Source organism: Erinaceus europaeus, chromosome 6 (assembly GCF_950295315.1).
Source record: "Erinaceus europaeus chromosome 6, mEriEur2.1, whole genome shotgun sequence".
NCBI classification, from domain to species: domain Eukaryota; kingdom Metazoa; phylum Chordata; class Mammalia; order Eulipotyphla; family Erinaceidae; genus Erinaceus; species Erinaceus europaeus.
The window spans coordinates 26802386-26823699 of record NC_080167.1 but is presented as its reverse complement, the minus strand read 5'-3'; the positions used below and the strand labels follow the sequence as shown (position 1 = coordinate 26823699).

General features: G+C 45.3%; 1 protein-coding gene across 1 annotated transcript in view; it reads left to right on the top strand.

Annotated features, from left to right (window-relative positions):
- Positions 1-21314, top strand: part of GPR137B (G protein-coupled receptor 137B) — a 61910-nt gene that overhangs the window by 25198 nt on the left and 15398 nt on the right. Inside the window, exon 2 of the mRNA XM_007522928.3 lies at positions 13560-13609. Within this exon, the coding sequence (XP_007522990.1) occupies positions 13560-13609 (50 nt within the window). The remainder of the gene's footprint in view (positions 1-13559; positions 13610-21314) is intronic.

Genomic DNA, 21314 nt, shown 5'->3' with positions numbered 1-21314 from the left:
TTGTTGATCCTCGATGAGTACACAAGGGACAGTGTCATTACCACAAAGTCGCTCAGGACTTTTCTGCCAGAAGCAGCCAACTTGACATTAGGGAGAAAATGATTGTAAGACAGCAAATGCAACTGGAATGAATAGAGGAAAAGAAAACAAGCAGAAACTCAGAGGGTGGATATGAGATCAGTGAGACAGATGGGGACTGTGATTTATTAGCGGAAGGACGCAAGGCTTAGCAACTACTCCCCGAGTGCGTCAGACCCTGATCTCTGGGCTCTGCTGCATCATGAGAGGTGCCTCAAGGACCTGGGGTGACAGAGGAGTTTGTGTGTACACGCACTGCTGAGGGGATGGGATCCGCCTCTGTACAGACCAGACCTGGGGTCAAATGCAGGCTTTCTATCTTCACTTGGGCCAGTGCGGGGATGTCTCTATTCCACTTCATTCAGGCCTGCCTGGAGCTCAGTCTTTATTTATTTATTATTTTGTAAATAGTTTATTTCAGTGAGAGAGATAGAGATAGAGACAGACAGACACACCAGAGCACTACTCAGCTCTGGCATATAGTGGTGCTGGGGATTGAACCTGGAACCTCAGAGCATGAAAGCTTTTTGCATAACCATTATGCTGTCTCCCCAGTCTTCAAACAGGAATCAGAGAAGCCAAGAGCACTCACCAGTTCATCCCCAAGTTGCTGGTGGAAGGGAACACTATTCATTTAACAATTATTTACTCATTTATTTAATAGCGAGGGAGAGGGAGAGAGAAACCGAGACCCCGACCATACGACCCCGACCATAACACCAACGCTTCCTCCAGCGTGGTGGTGTGTGGGGGGGGGCAGGCTCAAAGAAGTGAGCTATCTCTCAGCCCAATTTATATTTATTTTTTATTTTTGCCATTGCCAAGGCCTAGTAGCCCTGGGCTGACCATTTCAGATAGAAAGAGTGAGAGGAGGAGACACCATAGCACTAAAGCTTCCTTCGGTGCGATGCTCAAGCCTGGGCTGTGAGCATAATAAAACAGGTGTGCTGTCCAGGTGAGCTATTTTCATGGTCTGGGTCTTTTTTTTTTTTTTTTTAGGTTGGTGTTGGTCAACAAGACTGTGGGGTACAAGTTTATAACTCTTCAATTGTTATTACCACCCCTCCTCACTCTATAAATTACTATATCCCCCTCAGTCCATTGCCCCCTGGTCCCTTTTGGTCACTTCAGTTCTGTGGTCAGAGTCTAAGCCTCCTATTTTTATTTTATTATTTTTTTAAATTAGATAGAGACAAAGAAACAAGAGAGAGTGAAAGAAACCACATCCCAAAGTTTCTTATGTATTTCTTTATTATTACCACCAGCATTATGACTTACTTCTCTTCAGCATGACACGGCATCTCTGCCTCCCCACACCCTACCAGTCACAAATGCCAAGGGGCAGGTGGGGTTTTTTACAGTGACAGAGATAATGCTGAGACCTTGGGGACTTTGTGCTGTGGGCAGCCACTGTTCTCTCTGTAGGTTCTGGGGAGTTTTCATCGCAGCACTGCCGGTCAACACCGTCTTCCTCAGCCCTGCCCTTGCTCGGTTCCTTCCCTCCCATCCCTTCACCTGAGAACCGAAACCCTGGGGTTTTCACAGACTGGTAGACCTGAGAGGGAGGGGAGCTTCAGTCTCTGCTTACCACTTGCTGTTCTGTTTTCCTGGAGAAGTAGAAGTGACTGGCCCATCTCTTCAGAGTGTTAACTCTCCCAGCTGCCAGCTCCCTAGAGCAAGCAGCCACCTCCCACTGCTGTCCCTTTCTTCCTGCCTCAGTTTCTTGACTTGTCTGCCTCCCTCACTCAGCTCTGCCATTCTCAGGGCCCAGGCTCCTCATGTTTAAGTCTTCCGGCCTGTCGAAACAAAATCCAAGTGCCCTCAAATAAGCTATCGTGTCACAAGCACTTATTCTGTCTGTCTGTCTGTCTGCTTTCCTGGAGCCAGAGCCTCATGCATATGTGATTTCACTCAACTCCCCCCTTTTCTCATTCAGACAGCGAGAAAGGCAAAGGACGCCACCACATGAGCCATAACACTTCCCATGGTGGTGCCAGGCTTATGACCGGGGCAGCACATGTGGCAAGACACGTGTACTACCCAGTGAGCCATCTCTCCAGCCCACAAACACAATTTGTGTGTGTTTTCTTTTTCTTTTTAAAATTTATTTATTATTAGATAAAAACCAAGAGAAATTGAGAGGGGTGGGGTAGAGAAGGAGAGAGGGGACCGGGTGGTGGTGCCGGTTTGAGCCCCTGGCTCCCCACCTGTAGTGGAGGAGGTCGATTCACAAGCAATGAAGCAGTTATGTGGCTGTCTGACTTTCTCTCTCCTGCTCTATCTTCCCCTTCTCTCTCAATGTATCTCTGTCCTACCCCAAAAATTGAAAAAAAAAAAAAAAAGGCTGTCAGGAGCAGTGGACTTGTAGTGCAGGCACTGAGCCCCAGCGATAACCCTGGAGGCACAAAAAAAAAAAAAAAGGAGAGAGACACCTGTAGCTTTACTTCTCCACTCATGGAGTTTTCCCCCTGCAGGTGGAGACCAGGGGCTTCAACCTGGGACCTTGTGCACTGTAGTGCTTTCCTTTAATCAGGTGCACCATCTCCTGACCCCATGAGTGTGTATTTCCTAGAGCACTGCTCATCTCTGGCTTGTGGAGGTGCTGGGGATTGAACCTCACTAGTACAGTTTTCTTTTTTTTAATATTTATTTTATTTATGTATTCCCTTTTGTTGCCCTTGTTGTTTTATTGTTGTAGTTGTTGTTGTTGTTATTGATGTCATCGTTGTTGGATAGGACAGTGAGAAATGGAGAGAGGAGGGGAAGGCAGAGAAAGAGAGAGAAAGATAGACACCTGCAGGCCTGCTTCACTGCCTGTGAAGCGACTCCCCTGTAGTTGGGGAGCCGGGGGCTCGAACCGGGATCCTTATGCCAGTCCATTAACACTTTGCACCGTGTGCACTTAACGTGCTGCGCCACTACTGCCCGACTCCCCACAAATACAGTTTTCAAGACCTTAGGCCTCCCCTACTGGCCAGAGCCAGTGGCCAGCTGCTAGGTTCATGCTGAGGGGTTCACTCTTTAGCCTAGGGCACCTTGACTACCCTTTTCCCAGGCATCTCTCTCTCTCTCTCTCTCTTTCGCTCTCTCTCTCTCCTAGTGTTGCTTCTTTCTCAGGGTCCTTTCCCTGCCTTCTTCTCTTCTCCCTGCTTATTGAGAAAGAGTTCACAATCTAGAAAATTTCCCCATTGAAATTGTATCATAGTCATGGAGCAGTGCAACCTTCATCACCATCAATCTTAGAACATTGTTATAGCCTGGCGGGCAGGTGGTGTGATGGATAAAGAGTTGGACTTACAAGTATGAGGTTCAGAGCTCCATCCCCACATTGCATGTGCCAGAGTGATTCTCTGCTCCTCTCCAGTAAGTAAAATACAAAAGGAAGAACATTGTTAACATCCACCAGAGAAGCTGTGTAGCTATATGCCCGAGGTGCCAAAGTCCCACGTTCATTCTCCTACACCACCATAAGCCCCAGCTAAGCAGTGATCTGGAAAGGGGGGGGGGGAGCGGAAAAGGAAGAGAGAGAGAGAGAGAGAGAGAGAGAGAGAAGCTGTTATCAGTCCCCTTTACTTCTCCCCCACTCTCCAGACCTGGGCACCACTATCCTACCCTCTATCTTTGATTTGCCTGGAAGCATACACTTTTCATTATTTAAATTTTTTTCATTTTTTAGTTTTTTTTAATTTAATTTTTTTATTTATAAAAAGGAAACATTGACTAAACCATAGGATAAGAGGGGTACAACTTCACACAATTCCCACCACCAGAACTCTGCATCCCATCCCTTCCCCTGATAGCTTTCCTATTCTTTAACCCTCTGGGAATATGGACCCAAGGTCATTGTGGGATGCGGAAGGTTGAAGGTCTGGCTTCTGTAATTGCTTCCCTGCTGAACATGGACATTGACAGGTTGATCCATACTCCCAGCCTGTCTTTCTCTTTCCCTAGTGGGGAAGGGCTCTGGGGAAGCAGAGCTCCAGGACACATTGGTGGGGTTGTCTGTCCAGGGAAGTCTGGTCAACATCCTGCTAGCATCTGGAACCTGGTGGTTGAAAAGAGAGTCAATATACAAAGCCAAACAAATTGTTGACCAATCATGGACCTAAAGACTAGAATAGTGCAGATGAAGAATTGGGGGGCCCTCCATTTTGTAGATAGCTAGTAGGCATATTTTAGCTATATTCCGAGGGACCTGTGGCTATACTAGTTTTTTTTTTTTTTTGCCTGAGCTTGAAATCTGATATGCAGGTGGATCCTAATTATTGTCTGGGAAGATGATGTCATGGCTGGCAGAAGGACCAGAAAGCTGGATCAGGGAAGAGAATAGCTCCCAAATATGGGAAAGGTATATAAATATTGTTGATTGTAAACCCCATTGATTTGATGTGATCTGGGGCCCATATTCAGCTTAGGAGCCTATGTGACCTCTGCATCCCTGTACATCTGAGCTCACATTCTATGGTCATAAGTAGGAACGTTCCAAGCTGCCTCAGTATCAGGACCCATCTTCCTCAGGTGTAGCATAGAGTATGTTGTCCAGCCTTCCTTCAGAGGATGGAACATTCTCTACCATTGTTGATTCAAGTTGAGGGCAAGGTCCTATGGGGGCCCACAAAGGGGTCTATTGTGTTTTTCCTGATAGAGATGACCGGTAACAATGGAGAGAGGGATTTATTTGATTTATTTTATTTATTCCCATCATGTCTGGGAATTTCAGGACTCCCCGAATAGGGCCCCAGCTGATGGGGTGGCCTGATAGTGACTAAAGAGTCATCATTAAAGTATGCCAGTCTCTTGCCCTTATTCAGCTTTTGCAGTCCTTGCTTTGATGAGGTTAGCTTTGGAGTGAGTGAGGAAGTGTAATAGGAAGTAGGTGAGGAGGGTATCTAAGTCTAAGTGGACACTATTTCATTATGAACTTGATACTGACTCACTACAGACTATTGTGTATTTTTGCTTTTAGGTGTATATGTTGCCCTAATTTATGGATACATGTGAACACATGCTCTTACAGGACCTGGTCTATATCTAGGTTTTGGGACTTTGTTAGGAAGTGAACCTCCTGGAATGGAACTAGAGAATACCATGAAAGGAAAGGTCTCACCCGAGTAATGAGGGTAAAGGGTTGACATTCCATGACTGACATCTCTGGACACAGTCTGAAGTGAAGCATGCTGGAGTGGTACTCATTGTGTTGATTAGGTGGGGATTGATGAATGCAATATCATTTGGTATGAATTGAGAGAAGCAGGAAAGTGAGCCCCACCCTAGAGGTTCCAGGACTGGGGGAAATAGAGGCTCTTAAGAGGAAGCGGGAGGTTCCTGTTGTCTTAGGGTTAAGAAGATAATAGATAGTTATTGCTATAATCACATTATTGGGCAGTTGGGTTAACTTTGAAATATCTCTTTGATAGGACTTTCTGTATCATACACAACATCACCATAATTTATGTCCTTTGACATTAATTGTATATAGCTGTGCCACCAGTTGCTTCTGTTCTCCCTGGTCTAGGCTTTTAAGAGAGTCAACACATCAAAGACTCAGCCTATGTATTAAAAAGACTCAGTCTGTGATATGAAAAGTTTGAGACATTCAATCAACTTTTCCCCCTCTCATATTAATTAAACAGTGATTTATCTGACTACAAATTAATAGTGTACATAAACACCATTCCCACCACCAAAAGACTGTGTCCAATCCCCCCTCCACACCACCCCGTAAAGCTGAACATCCACCCTCACCCTCTACCCAGGGTTTTTACTTTGGTGCCCTACTCCTACTTATTTAGTTTTTATAAGATCTTTATTTTCCTTTATTGGGGATTAGTGATTTATAGTCAATAGTAAAATACAGTAGTTTGTACATGTGTAACATTTCTCACTTTTCCACAGAACAAATTCAGCCCCCCCCATCTTCCTTTGCCACCATGTTCCATGACTTGAACCCTCCCACCCCCCAGAGTCTTAATTTGGTGCAATATATCTGCACTTTTCATTCTTACCTGCCTTTTCAGTCCTGTCTCTTCAGGCCCATTGTTTCTGATCCCCATTTCTAAGTCCCTGCTCTAGAGCATAGGTCTGGTTTTTATTGAATGGATCCTGCTGGTGCTCTCTTAGCAGGAGGTTCACATCCCTTACCTAATGCAGGCTGCGTGTCACTCCGATCCCAGCCCAACCTCTACTCCTGTACTGTCTTTCCCAGGACTTCAGGCTTCCTTCCACCCACCTCCTCTCTTCCTCCTCCTCACCAGTCCCCACACTACATCTCCCTACACCTTGACCCACTCTCTCTCACCTCCTCACACCTCCCCACACATCCTTACAACTGACATGACCTCATCTGCATACCAACTCACACCTCCCCAGACTGTCTCATACCGCATGCCTTTGTGTGCTCAACCAGATGCACCACTGCCCACTCCTCCACACAGCTTTATGGTCCAGGTTCACACCTCCCCACACCTTCTCACATCTTTCTGCCTCACTGTACCTCAGGGCTTTTTTTTTTTTACACTAGTTCACACCTCCCCACACCACCTGACACCTCCCCATAACACCTCACACATATTCAGACTTACTCATACCTCCCCACACATCTTTACACCTCACACCACTTCACACATCTTCACAGCGGTTCATACTTCACCACACCTCCTCATAACTTTCCACACCTCCTCACACCACTTTATACCTCCCCATAACATCTCACACCTCTTCACATCACCTCACACCTCCCCACACCACTTCATATCACTTCATACTTCCTGTTACCCCTTCACACCTCACCCCACCTCACACCTCCAGACTCTTCTCAGACCTTCCCTTCCTACCTCATATATCCTCTCCCGCCTCCCCACCTCACACCTCATCACATTTCTGTACCTTCCTCACTCCTCATGCCATCTCATACCTCCTCTCTCCTCCCCTTATAGCCTTGCTTCTCCTCCTCCCACTTTCACAGTCTGGTTGTGACTTTCTCCAGGTCAGGGATCAGCGTCTTAATTTCACAATTCGCAAATCCTCACATGGTGCCCAGTGTTAGTTGATATGATACAAACATCACCAGTTTGAATGTGGGAACCATTTACATTTCTGTCTGGTTGCATTCTCGTTTCTCAGTCATTCACATAGACCACATCTCCCTCCTCTCTGGTTTTGTGTTTCTGGTTTTGCACAGTAGGTACAGCCTGGGTTGGCAGGCACTGAGAGAGAGAGAGAGAGAGAGAGAGAGAGAGAGGAGAACACACAGTTAATCTGTTCCTGCTTCCTGATCAGAAGCTGTAACCTACCAGCTGAGTTCCTGCTGAGGTCAGTGGGAGCCAGTACAGGAGATGGGCATCTGGATAAGAGATTCCCAGTGGGCCAGAGAGCAGGAATTAGCCTGGGAGATTTTGCTCATTTCTGGGCATAATCAATCTTGACTGAAGTCTCTTGAAGCATAGATGAAGTGGGGGTGAAGTGGGGTGAGAGTGAGATGGGGAAGAGAGTTTAGATTAATTTTTGTTTTGAAAACCTATGCCATATATTTATGTGATTTACTAAATGGGGCAAAAATGCTGTACTATTTGAATCTATTCTTAAACGCCAAGAGTTACAGTTAAAATACCTGGAATTAGACGCAACCCTTTAAAGATTAACTTAGAGTTTTAAAACATGGTTTGACTTGTCCCATTTCAAATCAAGAGTCATCATTGCCACCCCTATGGACAGAACTTCTGCAAATCAAGGGCAATACTTTTATTTTGACATTAGCATCAACTTTGCTGTTAGCCTCTAGGGGATCAAATAATTAATTTTGTATCAGATCCTACATTTAGTTGATGAGGATCAATTTCCTGCACGCTGGGAATGTGGACTGAATACTGAATTGACTGAGGCCAGAGGGATAGCATACAGGACTGAACTTGCACACAGCTGGGGTTCTGGGTTTCCCCAGCTCCACCAGCAGCCAGAGCTGAATGATGCTTTGAGTGCTGGAGTTTCTTCCAGCTTATTGTTTTGTTTGGTGTTTATCTTCCCTGGGATAAAGGCTGAATATCATTTTACAGTTGTCACTGTTTCTTGCTTGCTTTGTGGTGATTATTTTTACTATTATTATTGTTGTTACTCATCTTATGGTTATAGTGAATAGTCTTTCCATGCTTAGTCCCACCAGATGAATCCATGATTCCAAATTTCCGTTACAAACCGTAGAGCAATGGGTTAAGTGCACATGGCACAAAGCGCAAGGACCGGCCTAAGGATCCTGGTTCGAGCCTCTGACCTCCCCACCTGCAGGTGGGTCGCTTCACAAGTGGTGAAGCAGGTCTGCAGGTGTCTGTCTTTTTCTCCCTTCTCTGTCTCCCCTCCTCTCTTGATTTCTCTCTGTCCTATCCAACAATGACAGTAATAATAAGAACAACAACAACAATGATAAACCACAAGGGCAACAAAAGGGGAAAAAAATGGCCTCCAGAAGCAGTGGATTCGTAGTGCAGGCACCAAGCCCCAGCAATAACCCTCGAGGCAAAAACATAAACAAAAACAAAAACCCAAAAACTAAACAAATATAAAGCTTTCCCCTGGACCTAGTGTGTGAGTCAACTTCTAGTGGCTTCCATTAAAGCGACCTGCTTCTGAGTACGACCCTCTAAGTGCAGCAAAATAATAACTGGTTATTCATGATAAAGTCAAACACTTTGCAAAGACTGTTATCATCTCTTCTCATTAGTGAAGAGATTAGTGGCCCTTTCCTAAGAGCAGCTGTTTTGTGACAGCGTTTTTCCTTGTGGGCTACATAGAAGTCTTTATGCTGGTGTGACTTACATGAAGTCAACCGAAGCTGAACATGGGACCCATCTAAAGGACATTTAATCATGCCACCTCTGGGTAATTACCTGATATTTTAGTTTATCTGTGATGTAAATCCTTCCAGACAGGGTTTAGGACAGAGACAAATGTCATGTCAGAAAGAATTCTTTCAGGAAGTTTAGAATGATCGCCTGTGAAAATGGCTTTGTTCTAGAAGGTGGAGAATTGACCTGTAGAATCTGTAAGGGCTTACTGGTAGTTCTGCTCTGCCCTGGACTTTGGTTCTGTGAACTAGAGTCAGTGGCAGCATATTGTCAGTGTGAGTTGGGCATCAGTGGGCATGCAGGCTATCTATGGGCCCCCAGAGACAGCCCCTCCCTTTTTTTTTTTAAAAGAATTTATTTATTAGAAAGATAGGAGTAGAGAAAGAACCAGACATCATTCTGGTACATGTGCTGCCGGGGATCGAACTCAGGACCTCATGATTGAGAATCCAGTGCCACCTCCTGGACCACATCCCATCCCTTTCTTAGTACCACGCTGATTGTTGGTGGTGGTAGAATAATTATCACTACTGGATTTTAATGTTGTGATTATGAAACTATTTAAATCTATTAGGGCAAGCAGTTTTGTTCTCTGTAGATGAGGTGATCCTTGGACCAGCCAAGTGATGATTACATTTGGTTGGGAGAGGTTCATTAAAATTGTGATTTCCTGAGCCCGCCCCACCCCCACTAGGTCGGCATTTCTGAAGATGGGATCCTGAGATGGGCATCTTGTTTTGTCTTGGTGCCTCATGTGAGGCTATACCACGGAGACACATTTGGTCCTGAACTTGTATCTTTCACATTCACTTAACAGATAATTCTTCCCAATGATTTCATTGGAGAAAGAAGGATTTATTGAACAGTTCTTCTTGATACATATGCCCAGTTTCTTGTCTCTTCACAAGGAGATGTGTGTCTGCACACCACTCCTACCATAACCGAAGATCTCTCTCTCTCTCTCTCTTTTTTTTTTTTCCTCCTCCAGGGTTATTGCTGGGCTCGGTGCCTGCACCATGAATCCACCGCTCCTGGAGGCCATTTTTCCCCCTTTTGTTGCCCTTGTTGTAGCTTCATTGTGGTTATTATTATTGCCCTTGTTGACGCAATTCGCTGTTGGATAGGACAGAGAGAAATGGAGAGAGGAGGGGAAGACAGAGAGGGGGAGAGAAAGATAGACACCTGCAGACCTGCTTCACCGCCTGTGAAGCGACTCCCCTGCAGGTGGGGAGCCGGGGGCTTGAACCGGGATCCTTACGCCGGTCCCTGCGCTTTGTGCCACATGCGCTTAACCCACTGTGCCACCGCCCGACCCCCTCTCTCTCTTTTTTTTAAAAGATTTTTATTTTATTTATGAGAAAGATAGGAGCAGAAAGAACCAGATATCACTCTGGCACATGTGCTGCCAGGAATTGAACTCGGGACCTCATGCTTGAGAGTCCAAAGCCTTATCACTGCTCCACCTCCCCGACTACCCCAAGATCTCTTCACAGTGTGCCCTGGGTGCTCTTTGCCCTCTTGCCCTTCCAACTCTTTGCTTCTGCAGTTCACCTCATCCAGTCCCAAATTTCGCCCCTTGTCTCCCTTTTCTTGCCTTGCTTCTTGAATTTCATCTCTTAACCTGATCAGCAGGCATTCATTGTTGTTCTTGTGGCTTGTCTCACAGCATGATTCCTTCAAGTTCCATTGAAGACATGGAAAGGGAGATGATCTCATCCTTGCTTACAGTTGAAAAGTATTTTGTTGTGTATGTATGCCACAATTTTCTTTTTAAAGATTTTTTAAAAAACCTTTTGATTATCTTTATACAACCAGAAATCGAGAGGGGGAGGTGGAGAGAGAGACAGAGAGACAGCTGCAGCCCTGCTTCACCACTCTGCTTCCCCGCTGCAGGTGGGGACTGGGGGCTCGAATCTGGGTCCTTGCACATTGTAACGTGCACTCCACCAGGTGTGCCACCACCCGGCCCCTATACTACAGTGTTCTTAACACTTCATCTGTCATTAGATGTCTTGTTTACAAGATTAGATAAATACCATCGTTCTCACAAAATCTTAGAGGAAGATTGGCCACTTTTGTGTGTGGGTGCGCAAGTCTAAGAACACCCTTTAAAGGTCCCAAAAGAGAAACAGTTTCCATTGCCCAGGTATTCTAGGAATTGGCCCAGAGTCACGTTAGGGGGTGGGGGTGGGGGTGTCTCTTAGACAGCTATATCTGCAGTCTTGGCAAGACTCTTGGCACCCAATAAAGGCTTTCCAGGGGCTACTCTAGCAAACTAATTGATTTCTTCCTGCTTTCTCCCCAGACGAGGGACAACAATGTCTAGCTCTAGGTGTCCCTCGGGTTCCAGAACTGCCTTTCTTCAGCTCTCCCTCCCTCTAGAACCAAGCTCACCTTCAGTCATTAAAACTCAGCTAATTCCAACCCAGGCAGATACCCCAGGCAGATACCCCAGGCAGATATTTGCAGGGACTGAGCAGATCCAGACCCCAAAGTACTAGTGCAGAAAGCTGAGAAGAGAGGGAGAGCAGATGTGACTAGGGGTTAGGTGGGGCCCAGAAGGAGTTGGGGTTCCCTGAGCAACATGGCAGCCAGTAGGCCCATCATGCAGAAGGGCTGAGGTAGCACTTTATTATTTATTTGTTTGTTTATTTATTTATTTTATTGCTACTAGGCTTATTGCTGGGGCTTGGTTACTTGCATGACAAATTCACTGCTCCTGGGGGGGGGGCGACCATTTTTTGTTTTTTAATTCGATAGGACAGAGAGGAATTGAGAGAGGAGGGATAATTGAGAGAAGCTAGAGAGGGAAAGAGGAAGAGAGATACCAGCAGTATTGCTTCCCCACTCATGAAACCTCCCTCCCTGTAGGTGGGGACTGGAGCCTTTTTTTTGAAAAATTTTTTTAAATATTTATTTACTTAATTCCTTTTTGTTACCCTTGTTTTTTTTATTGTTCTAGTTATTATTGTTGTTATTGATGTTATCGTTGTGGGATAGGACAGAGAGAAATGGAGAGAGGATGGGAAGACAGAAGGAAAGATAGACACCTGCAGACCTGCTTCACCACCTGTGAAGTGACTCCCCTGCAGGTGGGGAGCCAGGAGCTCGAACTGGGATCCTTATGCTGGTCCTTGTACTTTGTGCCATCTGCACTTAACCCGCTGCGCTACCGTCCAACTCCCGGGACTGGAGTCTTGAACCTGGGTCCCTGTGCATGGTAACGTGTGCTACCAGCTGGGTGTGTTAGGGCTTGGCCCCATGTTTAGCAATTTCACATAGGACTTGCTTAGAAGCAGGGTGGTGGTGGTGGTGGTGGTAATGGGGCTACTCATACCAGGTTCTCTCTGGAATAATATTTTTCCATTCTTTCATGCCCTTCTTCCCTTGCCCCAGAACTGCCTCCCACTCAATACCAGGGCCCATGAGCTGCTTCCCCTTCCCCTTGTGTTCTTGCCTTGCCCCCTGGAGGCTCCCATGTAAACACCTGAACTCCCAGCTGCTATGTCTGTTGGGGCTGAAGCTTGAACTGACACTATCCATCTCTTCACATTCTCAGAGGCTCCTCAGCACTGTGAGCAGTCTGGGTGTGTTAATAATCATTCAGGCAGGCAGATGAAGGTCTGCAGAAATCCCAGCTCATAACCTTTCTCCTATAGAAAATGAGTAGAGGCTTCTGTAGTCCAGAGACAACACAGTGTGCTGTGGAGTTGGACATCTGGGTGAATGGATGAACTGTTTGACATTCAGACAGCATTAATTGGGTGCCAGTGCAAATCCTAATGGAGTGTGAAGGTTGATTGTTCAGCTTTAGTACAGGCTCAGATACAGATCTTAGGGTCAAGGAAGTACTTGACAGCAGCAGGCAGGTAAGACCTTTCTTTTTAAATTTTTATTATTATTTAAAAAATATTTTCCTTTCATTTAATATGACAGAGAGAAATAGAAAGGGGAGGAGGAGAGGGTGGGGCTCTATAGCATAATGGTTCTGCAGAGACTCTCATGCCTGAGACTCCAGAGTCCCAGGTTTAATATCCTGCACCACCATAAGCCAGAGCTGATCCGTGCTCTGGTAAAATAAACAATCAGTCTAAAAAAAAAAAAAAGAAAGGGAGAGAGAAAGAGAGACAACAGTAGCACTGCTTCACCACTCACGAAGCTCCGCCCCCCGCAGCTGGAAACCAGAGGCTTGAACCTGAGTCCTAACACATAGACTCAGTTGGGTGTACCACCACCTGACCTCTCTTTTTTTTTTTAATTTTTATTTTATTTATTTATTTCCTTTTGTTGCCCTTGTTGTTTTATTGTTATAGCTATTATTGTTGTCGTTGTTGGGTAGGACAGAGAGAAATGGAGAGGGGAGGGGGAAGACAGAGAGAGGGAGAGAAAGACAGACACCTGCAGACCTGCTTCACCACTTGTGAAGCGACCCCCCTGCAGGTGGGGAGCCAGGCTGACCTCTCTTTTTTTCTTTCCTTTTCATTTTTCCTTTCCCTTGTCTTCCCTCTCCTCCTCTTCCCTTCTCCAAGCACCCCAACTTCTGCCATGGTGCCCCAGCTCCTTGGTTTGAAGAGAAAAGGAAGAGATTCTGAGCAATGCTGTCAGCCAATACCCCCAGCCTTTCATATCTTTCTGTCATTGCAGGTGATTTTCAAGGCCAAGTCAAAATATTCTCCAGAATTACTCAAGTACCGGTAAGTACCCTGGGCTTTGTCCTTGAGACACCTTGGTGAAGGAAAAGCTCCCTTGTGAGCTACTTGCCTCTCAAACCTCCCAAATCCATTCATGCTGGTTTCATTTTTTAAAAAGATTTTATTTATTTATTAATGGGAAAGATAGGAGGAGAGAGAGAAAGAACCAGACATCGCTCTGGTGCATGTGCTGCCAGGGATTGAACTCAGGACCTCATGCTTGAGAGTCCGAAGCTTTACCCACTGTGCCACCTCCAGGACCACTGGTTTCATTTTTTAGAAAGGCTTATTTATTAATAGGAGAGAGGGCGAGAAAGAACCAGAGCATCATTCTGGCATATGCAATGCTGGGGCCTTATGTGTAAGGTTCTTTGCCCATTATGCTACGTCCTGGGCTGCCTATCTAATCAGTCTTGAAGTCTGAACTTACTTTATTAAATGATTCATGAATTGGGCAGCATCTTCAGAGTCATTCAATCAAAATAGAAGTCTTTTGGAGGGGGCAGGAGAAATAGCTCACTTGGGTAGTGTGCTGCTTTGTCATGCAGTGACCCAGGTTCTAACCTAGCTCCTCTGTCTATCTGACTGTCTTAACACACACACACACACACACACACACACACACACACACACACACACACACATGGCAGGCCAAGAACAAAACACATACTGTTAATTTAAAGCTAGTAAAAACTTCCCATGTCAAATTATTCAGTAGCGATCCAGTGCTTTGAAAGACAGTTTATATTAAATCCAGCCAAGAATCACTTTATTTTTCACCTTAAGTCTCCCTTTCACTCACATCAGACAGCCATGAATTTTTTAAAATTTATTTTCATTTTTTAAAATTATTATATATTTTTTGCCACCAGTGATGTTTCACTGATGTTTTTTGCCTGTCAATTCCATCACTCCAGGTGGACCCCCTTCGTTTTCCACCTCAGAAGGGGTGGTGTTGGGGAGGAGAGACCACTTGTGAAGCTTCCCCTGTGTGTAATATTCCCATATTGTAGCTGGAGGTCAAGCCCAGTTCTTCATACATGGGAAGTTGGGTACTTTCAGCCCTAGCTCTGAATTTTGCTGGTGCTTGTTTCCTTTTGATTTGATTTCTTTCTCTTTCTTGATCTGTATATTTTAATCTTTGGTTTAGAAAAATGTGGACACCGAACACAGGAATATTCAAGAATACTTGGCCATGAAACATTTTCAGCTGTTTCTCTTCCATCTTTGATTTTCAAAAAGAAATACAGGATATATTGAGCCAAGTTTTACTTTCCCCTTTCTGTAAGATATGTTGAGATGTTGAAAGAGAAATTTAAGCAAAACTTTACATTCCACTAACACTACTCCTCATGGTGTGAGGTGGTCAAGTACTCTGTTGCTGTCCACTTCCTATTCTAAGTTCTGTACTTCCTGTCCCAGACTGGTACTTCCTGCCTGGAGGCCAGGAGTGTGTTGGGGCTGCTTTCTTATCTCCTTTACTTTTGTTAACCAGCCAGAAGCTGTCTCACAAACAAAGTGGTCTTCTCACATGCCAGTTCCCACTGATTTTCTTTTCCTGTGGTTTCTGCTGTTACCGTGACCGTAGGGTTAAAATATCATAGTTCCTGGGCAGTGTACAAATGGTCCTCAGGGAAACATATCCTTGTGATATGGTCACTTTCCTCTCCTTGTTCTCCACTCCTTTAGAACTCTTCATACCTCCTTTCTCCCAGAGGTTCAGGCTAAGAGGAAAGGTAAAGTTTTCTGAGGTGATTTGGTTTGTTTTTCATTGTAACAGTTACATAAGCTTATCAGGAAGAAGGAAAAAAATGAAAGATAAAAAAGTTAGAAATGTGTGAGGTTAGGCTTATGGAAAGGGAAAACAAACAAACAAAGACAACTACTGAACTCTTCCATGGACCCCGAACTCTACGAAAAATAATGTTTTCCACTGTTAAGTTTTCATCTGTATTCTAACGCGGAGTTACGGTATATTGCATTTCTAGTTCTTTTCTCTTTTATTTTTTAAAAGAATTATATAGTTATTTTTCTCTCCAGGGCTTCTTTGGGGTTGTGTGTCTCTGCAGTTTCACCACTCCTGGCTAACTCTTTCTCTTTTTTTTTCTAGAGTGAGGGAGGGAGAGACATTACAGTACGACTTCTGAAACGTCCCCTTTGCATGGTGGTCTCTTGTGGCTGAGGGTTGACACCTGGGTCCTTGCACATGGCAAAAGAGTGTACTTTACTGAGTGAGCTGTCCCTTGGCCTCCTAACTTTTTATCTTACTGTGAGATCTTATGTACTTTTTTCACTTTGTTTCGTTTCATAATGCTGCTTGTTTCTTCAAAACATTCCAAACCTTTATTTACCAAGTGGTCTAGGGTGGGAAAATGATATTAGATAGAAACCAAAGGGCAGGAGTTGTAAATTTTATTATTATTGTTATTTTAATATTGTTTGTTGCCACCAAGGGTATCACTGTATCATTGGTGCTCAGTGTCTGCATGCCAGATACACCACTCTTGGTGATCAATTTTTCCTTTTTTCTTTTTTTCTTTTATTTAATAAGACAGAGAGAAATTGAGAGGGGAGAAGATGGGGATGGGAGAGAGACCTGCATCACTGTTTCTTTGCTTGTGAAGCTTCCTCACTATAGGGGGCTGGGGAGCTTGAACCTGGGTTCTTACTCAACCAGATGCATCACCATCTGGCACCTAGAAAGTTTGCTCTGGTTTATGGTGATGGAGATATTGAACTTGGGGCCTGAGACCTGGGAGCCTCGGGTACAAGGGTCTTTTGTGTGTCATCCCACAACCCCTCCCCCCTCCCCCAACTTTGAGGCAGGCAGATCAGCTTGCATAAAATCACAGAGGTGAGGAGACATAAAATCACAGAGGTGGGTTTGGGAAACAGCAAGTAGACTTTCTTTAAAAAATTTTTTTTTTGCCTCCAGGGTTATTGCTGGGGCTCCACTGCTCCTGGAGGCTATTTTTTCCCCTTTTTTGCCATTGTTATTTTATCATTGTTGTAGTTATTATTGTTGCTGTTATTGATGTCGTCATTGTTGGTTGTTGGATAGGACAGAGAAATGGAGAGAGGAGGGGAAGACAGAGGGGGAGAGAAAGACAGATACCTGTAGACCTGCTTCACTACTTGTGAAATGACCTCCTGTAGGTGGGGAGCCGGGAGCTCGAACCAGTATCCTTAGGCCAGTCCTTGTGCTTTGTGCCCTGTGCGCTTAACCTGCTGCCTGACCACTCCCCCTTTTTATTATTAGAGAGAGACAGAAATTGAGAGGGGAAGGGGAGCTAGAGAGGGAAAGAGACAGAGTGACACCTGTAGCCCTATTTCACCACTTGTGAAGCTTTCCTCCTGCAGGTAGGGACTGGGGGCTTGAACCCAAGTCCTTGTGCACTGAAATGTGTGCACTTAACCAGGTGCACCACTGCCTGGGCTCCTTTTTAAAATTTATTATTATTATTATTTATTTGATAGAGACAGTCAGATATTGAAACAGGGAGAGATAGAGAGGAAGAGAGGCAGAAAAACACCTGCAGATCTGCTTCACTACTAGTGAAGATTTCCCCCTGCAGGTGGGGAGTAGGCCTTGAACTGGGTCCTTGTGCATTGTAATCTCTGCACGCACTCAACCAGGTGCACTACCATCCGACTCCCGCAAGTAGACATTCTTAAGATGTGGGGTGTCAACAGATGGATGGGAGTCTAGAATATAGGGGAATGGCGATGGAGTGTGAAGTGTAGGATTCAGGGTGGGGTAGATTAGGGCATTATCACTTGAGTTGTGGCTAGAACTCATGAGGCAGTGTGGTAAGGGTGGGAAGTAAGGAAATGGAGAATTAAGAGTCGGTTCAACTCGACAACTGATTAAATGGAGCATGGGTCCACATAACTTTTTGAATTAGGAGTCTGGGGAAAGGCATAAGGGCTTAGCAGAAAGGAAAACTTAATACCAGAAAAGGAAGGTCAGCCGTCAAATGTGCTCATAGTTTGAGGTGCCAAAGCCACAGTGACTGGCTGTTCAGCATGTGAGTCTGGACTTAGGACAGTGACAGTGGTGAGAAGTATGGTTTTTGCACTTGGTCATGAAAAAGCTGTGGGTGTGAACATACTTCCTGAGGAAGAGGTACAGAGGAGAGAGCTGAGAGCATGGACACGTTGAGGCAGAGGAGGAAGAAGAGGAATCAGGGGCGCTCAGAAGATGTGGGGAGCCCAGGAGTGTGTGATGGGAAATGAACGGGGACTCCAGGAAGGTTGGGAAAGATGATGACTGCCCAGAGAGACTTCTCAACCTTGGAGTTCAGTCACTAGCAGAGGGAGGGCAAAGTCTGTTTACCAGGCTGAGTACCTGTGGAGGAAGGAATGCCCAGAGGTGGTGAAGGCTTTTCTGGGACTTACTGTTGCTGAAAGGAGAGGCTGGGCTGAGACTTGAAGGCCCTGAGGGTTGAAGACAGAAGAGCTAGAGCTCCAGGTGCAGTAGCTCTTTGAGGTAGAAGTCACCATCTCCCTCTCAGAGATGAGCCCAAATTGGCTGAGACTACCACATGTTTGTCTGTCTGTCTCCACACTTGTCTTCTCTGGGCCACCGCAGGCAAACAAGAGCCAAGAAGGGAGAAGATGGAGGGGAGATTCGGTTCTCATTGTGTGAAAAATCGGAGCAATGAAAGAGTACAGGGGCCTGATACGCTATCAGTCATGAGTACTATGCTGCCTGGGCGTCAGTTATGCCTCAGTAGACATGTATTCCTTTCATGACAAATAATAAAAGAAAAAGATAAGTAGGGATGGTGGATAAATCACCCAGGAGAGCACACATTATTACCATGTGTGAGGACCCGAGTTCAAGTCCTTGGTTCCCAGCAGTGGGGAAGCTTCACAAGTGATAGAGCGGTGCTGAAGGTGGCTCTCTGTCTCTCTTGTTCTCTCTGTCAACCTGTATAAAAAAGAATAAGGGGGCCTGGGCGGTAGCGCAGAGGGTTAAGCGCACATGGTGCAAAGCAAGGACCGGCCGAAGGATCCTGGTTTGAGCCCTCGGCTCCCCACCTGTAGGGGAGTTGTTTCACATGCGGTGAAGCAGGTCTGCAGGTGTCTATCTTTCTCTTCCCCTCTGTCTTCCCCTCCTCTCTCCATTTCTCTCTGTCCTATCTAACAGCAATGACAGCAACAACAACAGTAATAATAACCAGGGCAACAAAAGGGAAAAAAATAGCTCCAGGAGCAGTGGATTCATAATGCAGGCATAGAGCCTCAGTGATAACCCTGGAGGCAAAAAAAAAAAAAAAGAAAAAGAAGAAGGCCACCAGGAATAGTGGAACCCATACAGTGCCAAACCCCAATGAGAGCCCTGGTGGTTAAAAAAAAAAAAAAAAGGAAGAAGAGAGATTTTCTGAAACAACACCTAAGTGTCATCTGGAAGCACTTAGCATTCAGCTTGTGGTTATTTTTTTTTGGGGGGGGGGCATGTTGCTGTTATAAGGCTAGAACTGCTCCCCCACCCCCAGCAGGGTATAGAAACATTAAGACTAATTCCAGAAGTTTCTGATTATTTCTAACTTGTACTCTTCACCAAAGCACAGCAAAGAATAAGAAATCAGGGGCCAAAGAGTGGTGCACTTGGTGGGAGCGCACACATTCCAGGGAATAAGGACTCAAGTTCAAGCCCCTAGTCCCCAACCTGCAGGGGTGAAAGCTTCATAAGCAGCGAAATAATACTGTGGGTATCTCTTCCCCCTTCCCCATCTCTCAACTTCTTTGTCTCTATCCAAAATAAATAAACAAACAAACAAACAAACAAATAAATAAATAAAATTTTGAAAAGAATAAAACATTATAATAAGTTTATCACTAGAATATATTAGTGTATTGGCTAATATGTTCTAAAGTGTTTATTGAAGTAAAATAAATGGTGGGGGGGCTTCCATGGAACCAGAATTTTTGGTGAGTCTCAGTTGCTGTTGCCTTTGTCTCTCTTCATGCTTCTCTGATTTTGCCCCATCACGGTGGCAACATCCTGGAACATACTTAACATGAGTCAGACAACTGTTCTCACTGCCCCACACACCGTCTTTCCCCTGCCCTGGGCAACAGGCCCCGAACCCCTGCTTCTGGTTGACTGAGAAGGAAGCTGCAGCTTGATCTGATTAAGCACTTGACCCAGGGTCACGTACAAGTTCCACGTTTCCTGTTTTGACCCCTGGGCTTCCCAGCAGATTTCTGGCAGAGAGGGGTCACCCCTTTGCTGAATATGCAGTGTGCCCCATGCTGTAAGATGATCCTGATCTTAGCAACATAGAAGTGTGAAACTGGGTTTACTAGGTAGGGGGACCAGGCCTAGAAGTGCCAAGCACTTCCTGGGAACCCAGCACAGGGTTCCGGTCCTGAGGAACACTCAGGCTGTGAGAGGTGCTGCCCTCCTGAGCTTAGTCCACACGGTGACATTCTAGTACCCAGAGCTGAGCAGCTGGTGCACATGCTTGGAAGGTAGTATGCACAGTGGAGAGGCCCTTCTGGACCCCCTTTTCAGTGAGAGACACGCTGGATGGGAAGAGCTGGGGTGGCAGGGGTGGTGGGGGGAACAGTGACACAGAGGAAACAGTGGGGACCATGACACCAGATGCGCGAGGTGTGCTCAAGGGGACTTGACCAACAGACTTGTCGTGTGAGAGAACCTGTCCTTGGCAACTAACTCATGTTATTTTTCTCAAAATGATTTGCTTCTGCTTAAAGTTTAAGCTTTGAGTGTGTAACCACACAGGAAGTTGAAGCCCCAAGATTATTATTTTATTTATTATTTGTTTTTCTTCTTCTCTTCCTTCTCCTTCTTCCCCTTCCCCTCCTTCTCCTTCTCCTCCTTTTTAAATTATTTTATTGAGGGTTAATGGTTTACAATATGGTTGTTGACACATTGGTACAATTTCTCATCTCCCTGTAATAGGTGTGTCCAAAACACTTTTTAAAAAAATTTTATTTTTGCCTCCAGGGTTATTGCTGGGGCTCAGTGCCTGCACTACAAAACCACTGCTCCTGGAGGCCATTTTTCCCATTTTGTTGCCCTTGTTGTTACCCTTGTTTGTTGTCATTATTATCATTGTCATGGCTGCTGTTGTTGGATGGGACAGAGAGAAATCGAGAGAGGAGGGGAGACCGAGGGGAGAGAGAAAAACACCTGTAGACCTGCTTCACCACCTGTGAAGCGACTCCCCTGCAGTTGGGGAGCTGGGGGCTTGAACCGGGATCCTCGCTGGTCCTTGCGCTTTGTGCCACGTGTGCTTAACCCGCTGCACTACCGCCCGACCCCCTCAAAACACTCTTCACCCCCAACTTGGGTCTTTTCCAACACAGTGCACCAGGACCCAAAACCCTCTCCATCCTCTCCCTGCCTTCCTTCCTGAGAGTCCTTGTTTTGGTGCAATACACCAAACCCAGTCCAAGTTTCACTTTGTGTTTTCCCTTTTTGTTCTTGTTTCTTGTATTTCACCTGTGAGTGAAAGCATCTGCTATTTGTTCTTCTCCTTCTGGCTTATCTCACTTAACACAGTTCCTTCAGATTCCATCCAGGATGAAGCAAAGGAGATGACCTCATCATTTTTAATAGCTGAATAGTATTCCATTGTGTATATATACCACAGCTTCCTTAACTACTCATCTGTCTTTTTTTAAAAATTTATTTCTTTATTGGGGAATTAATGTTTTACATTCAACAGTAAAT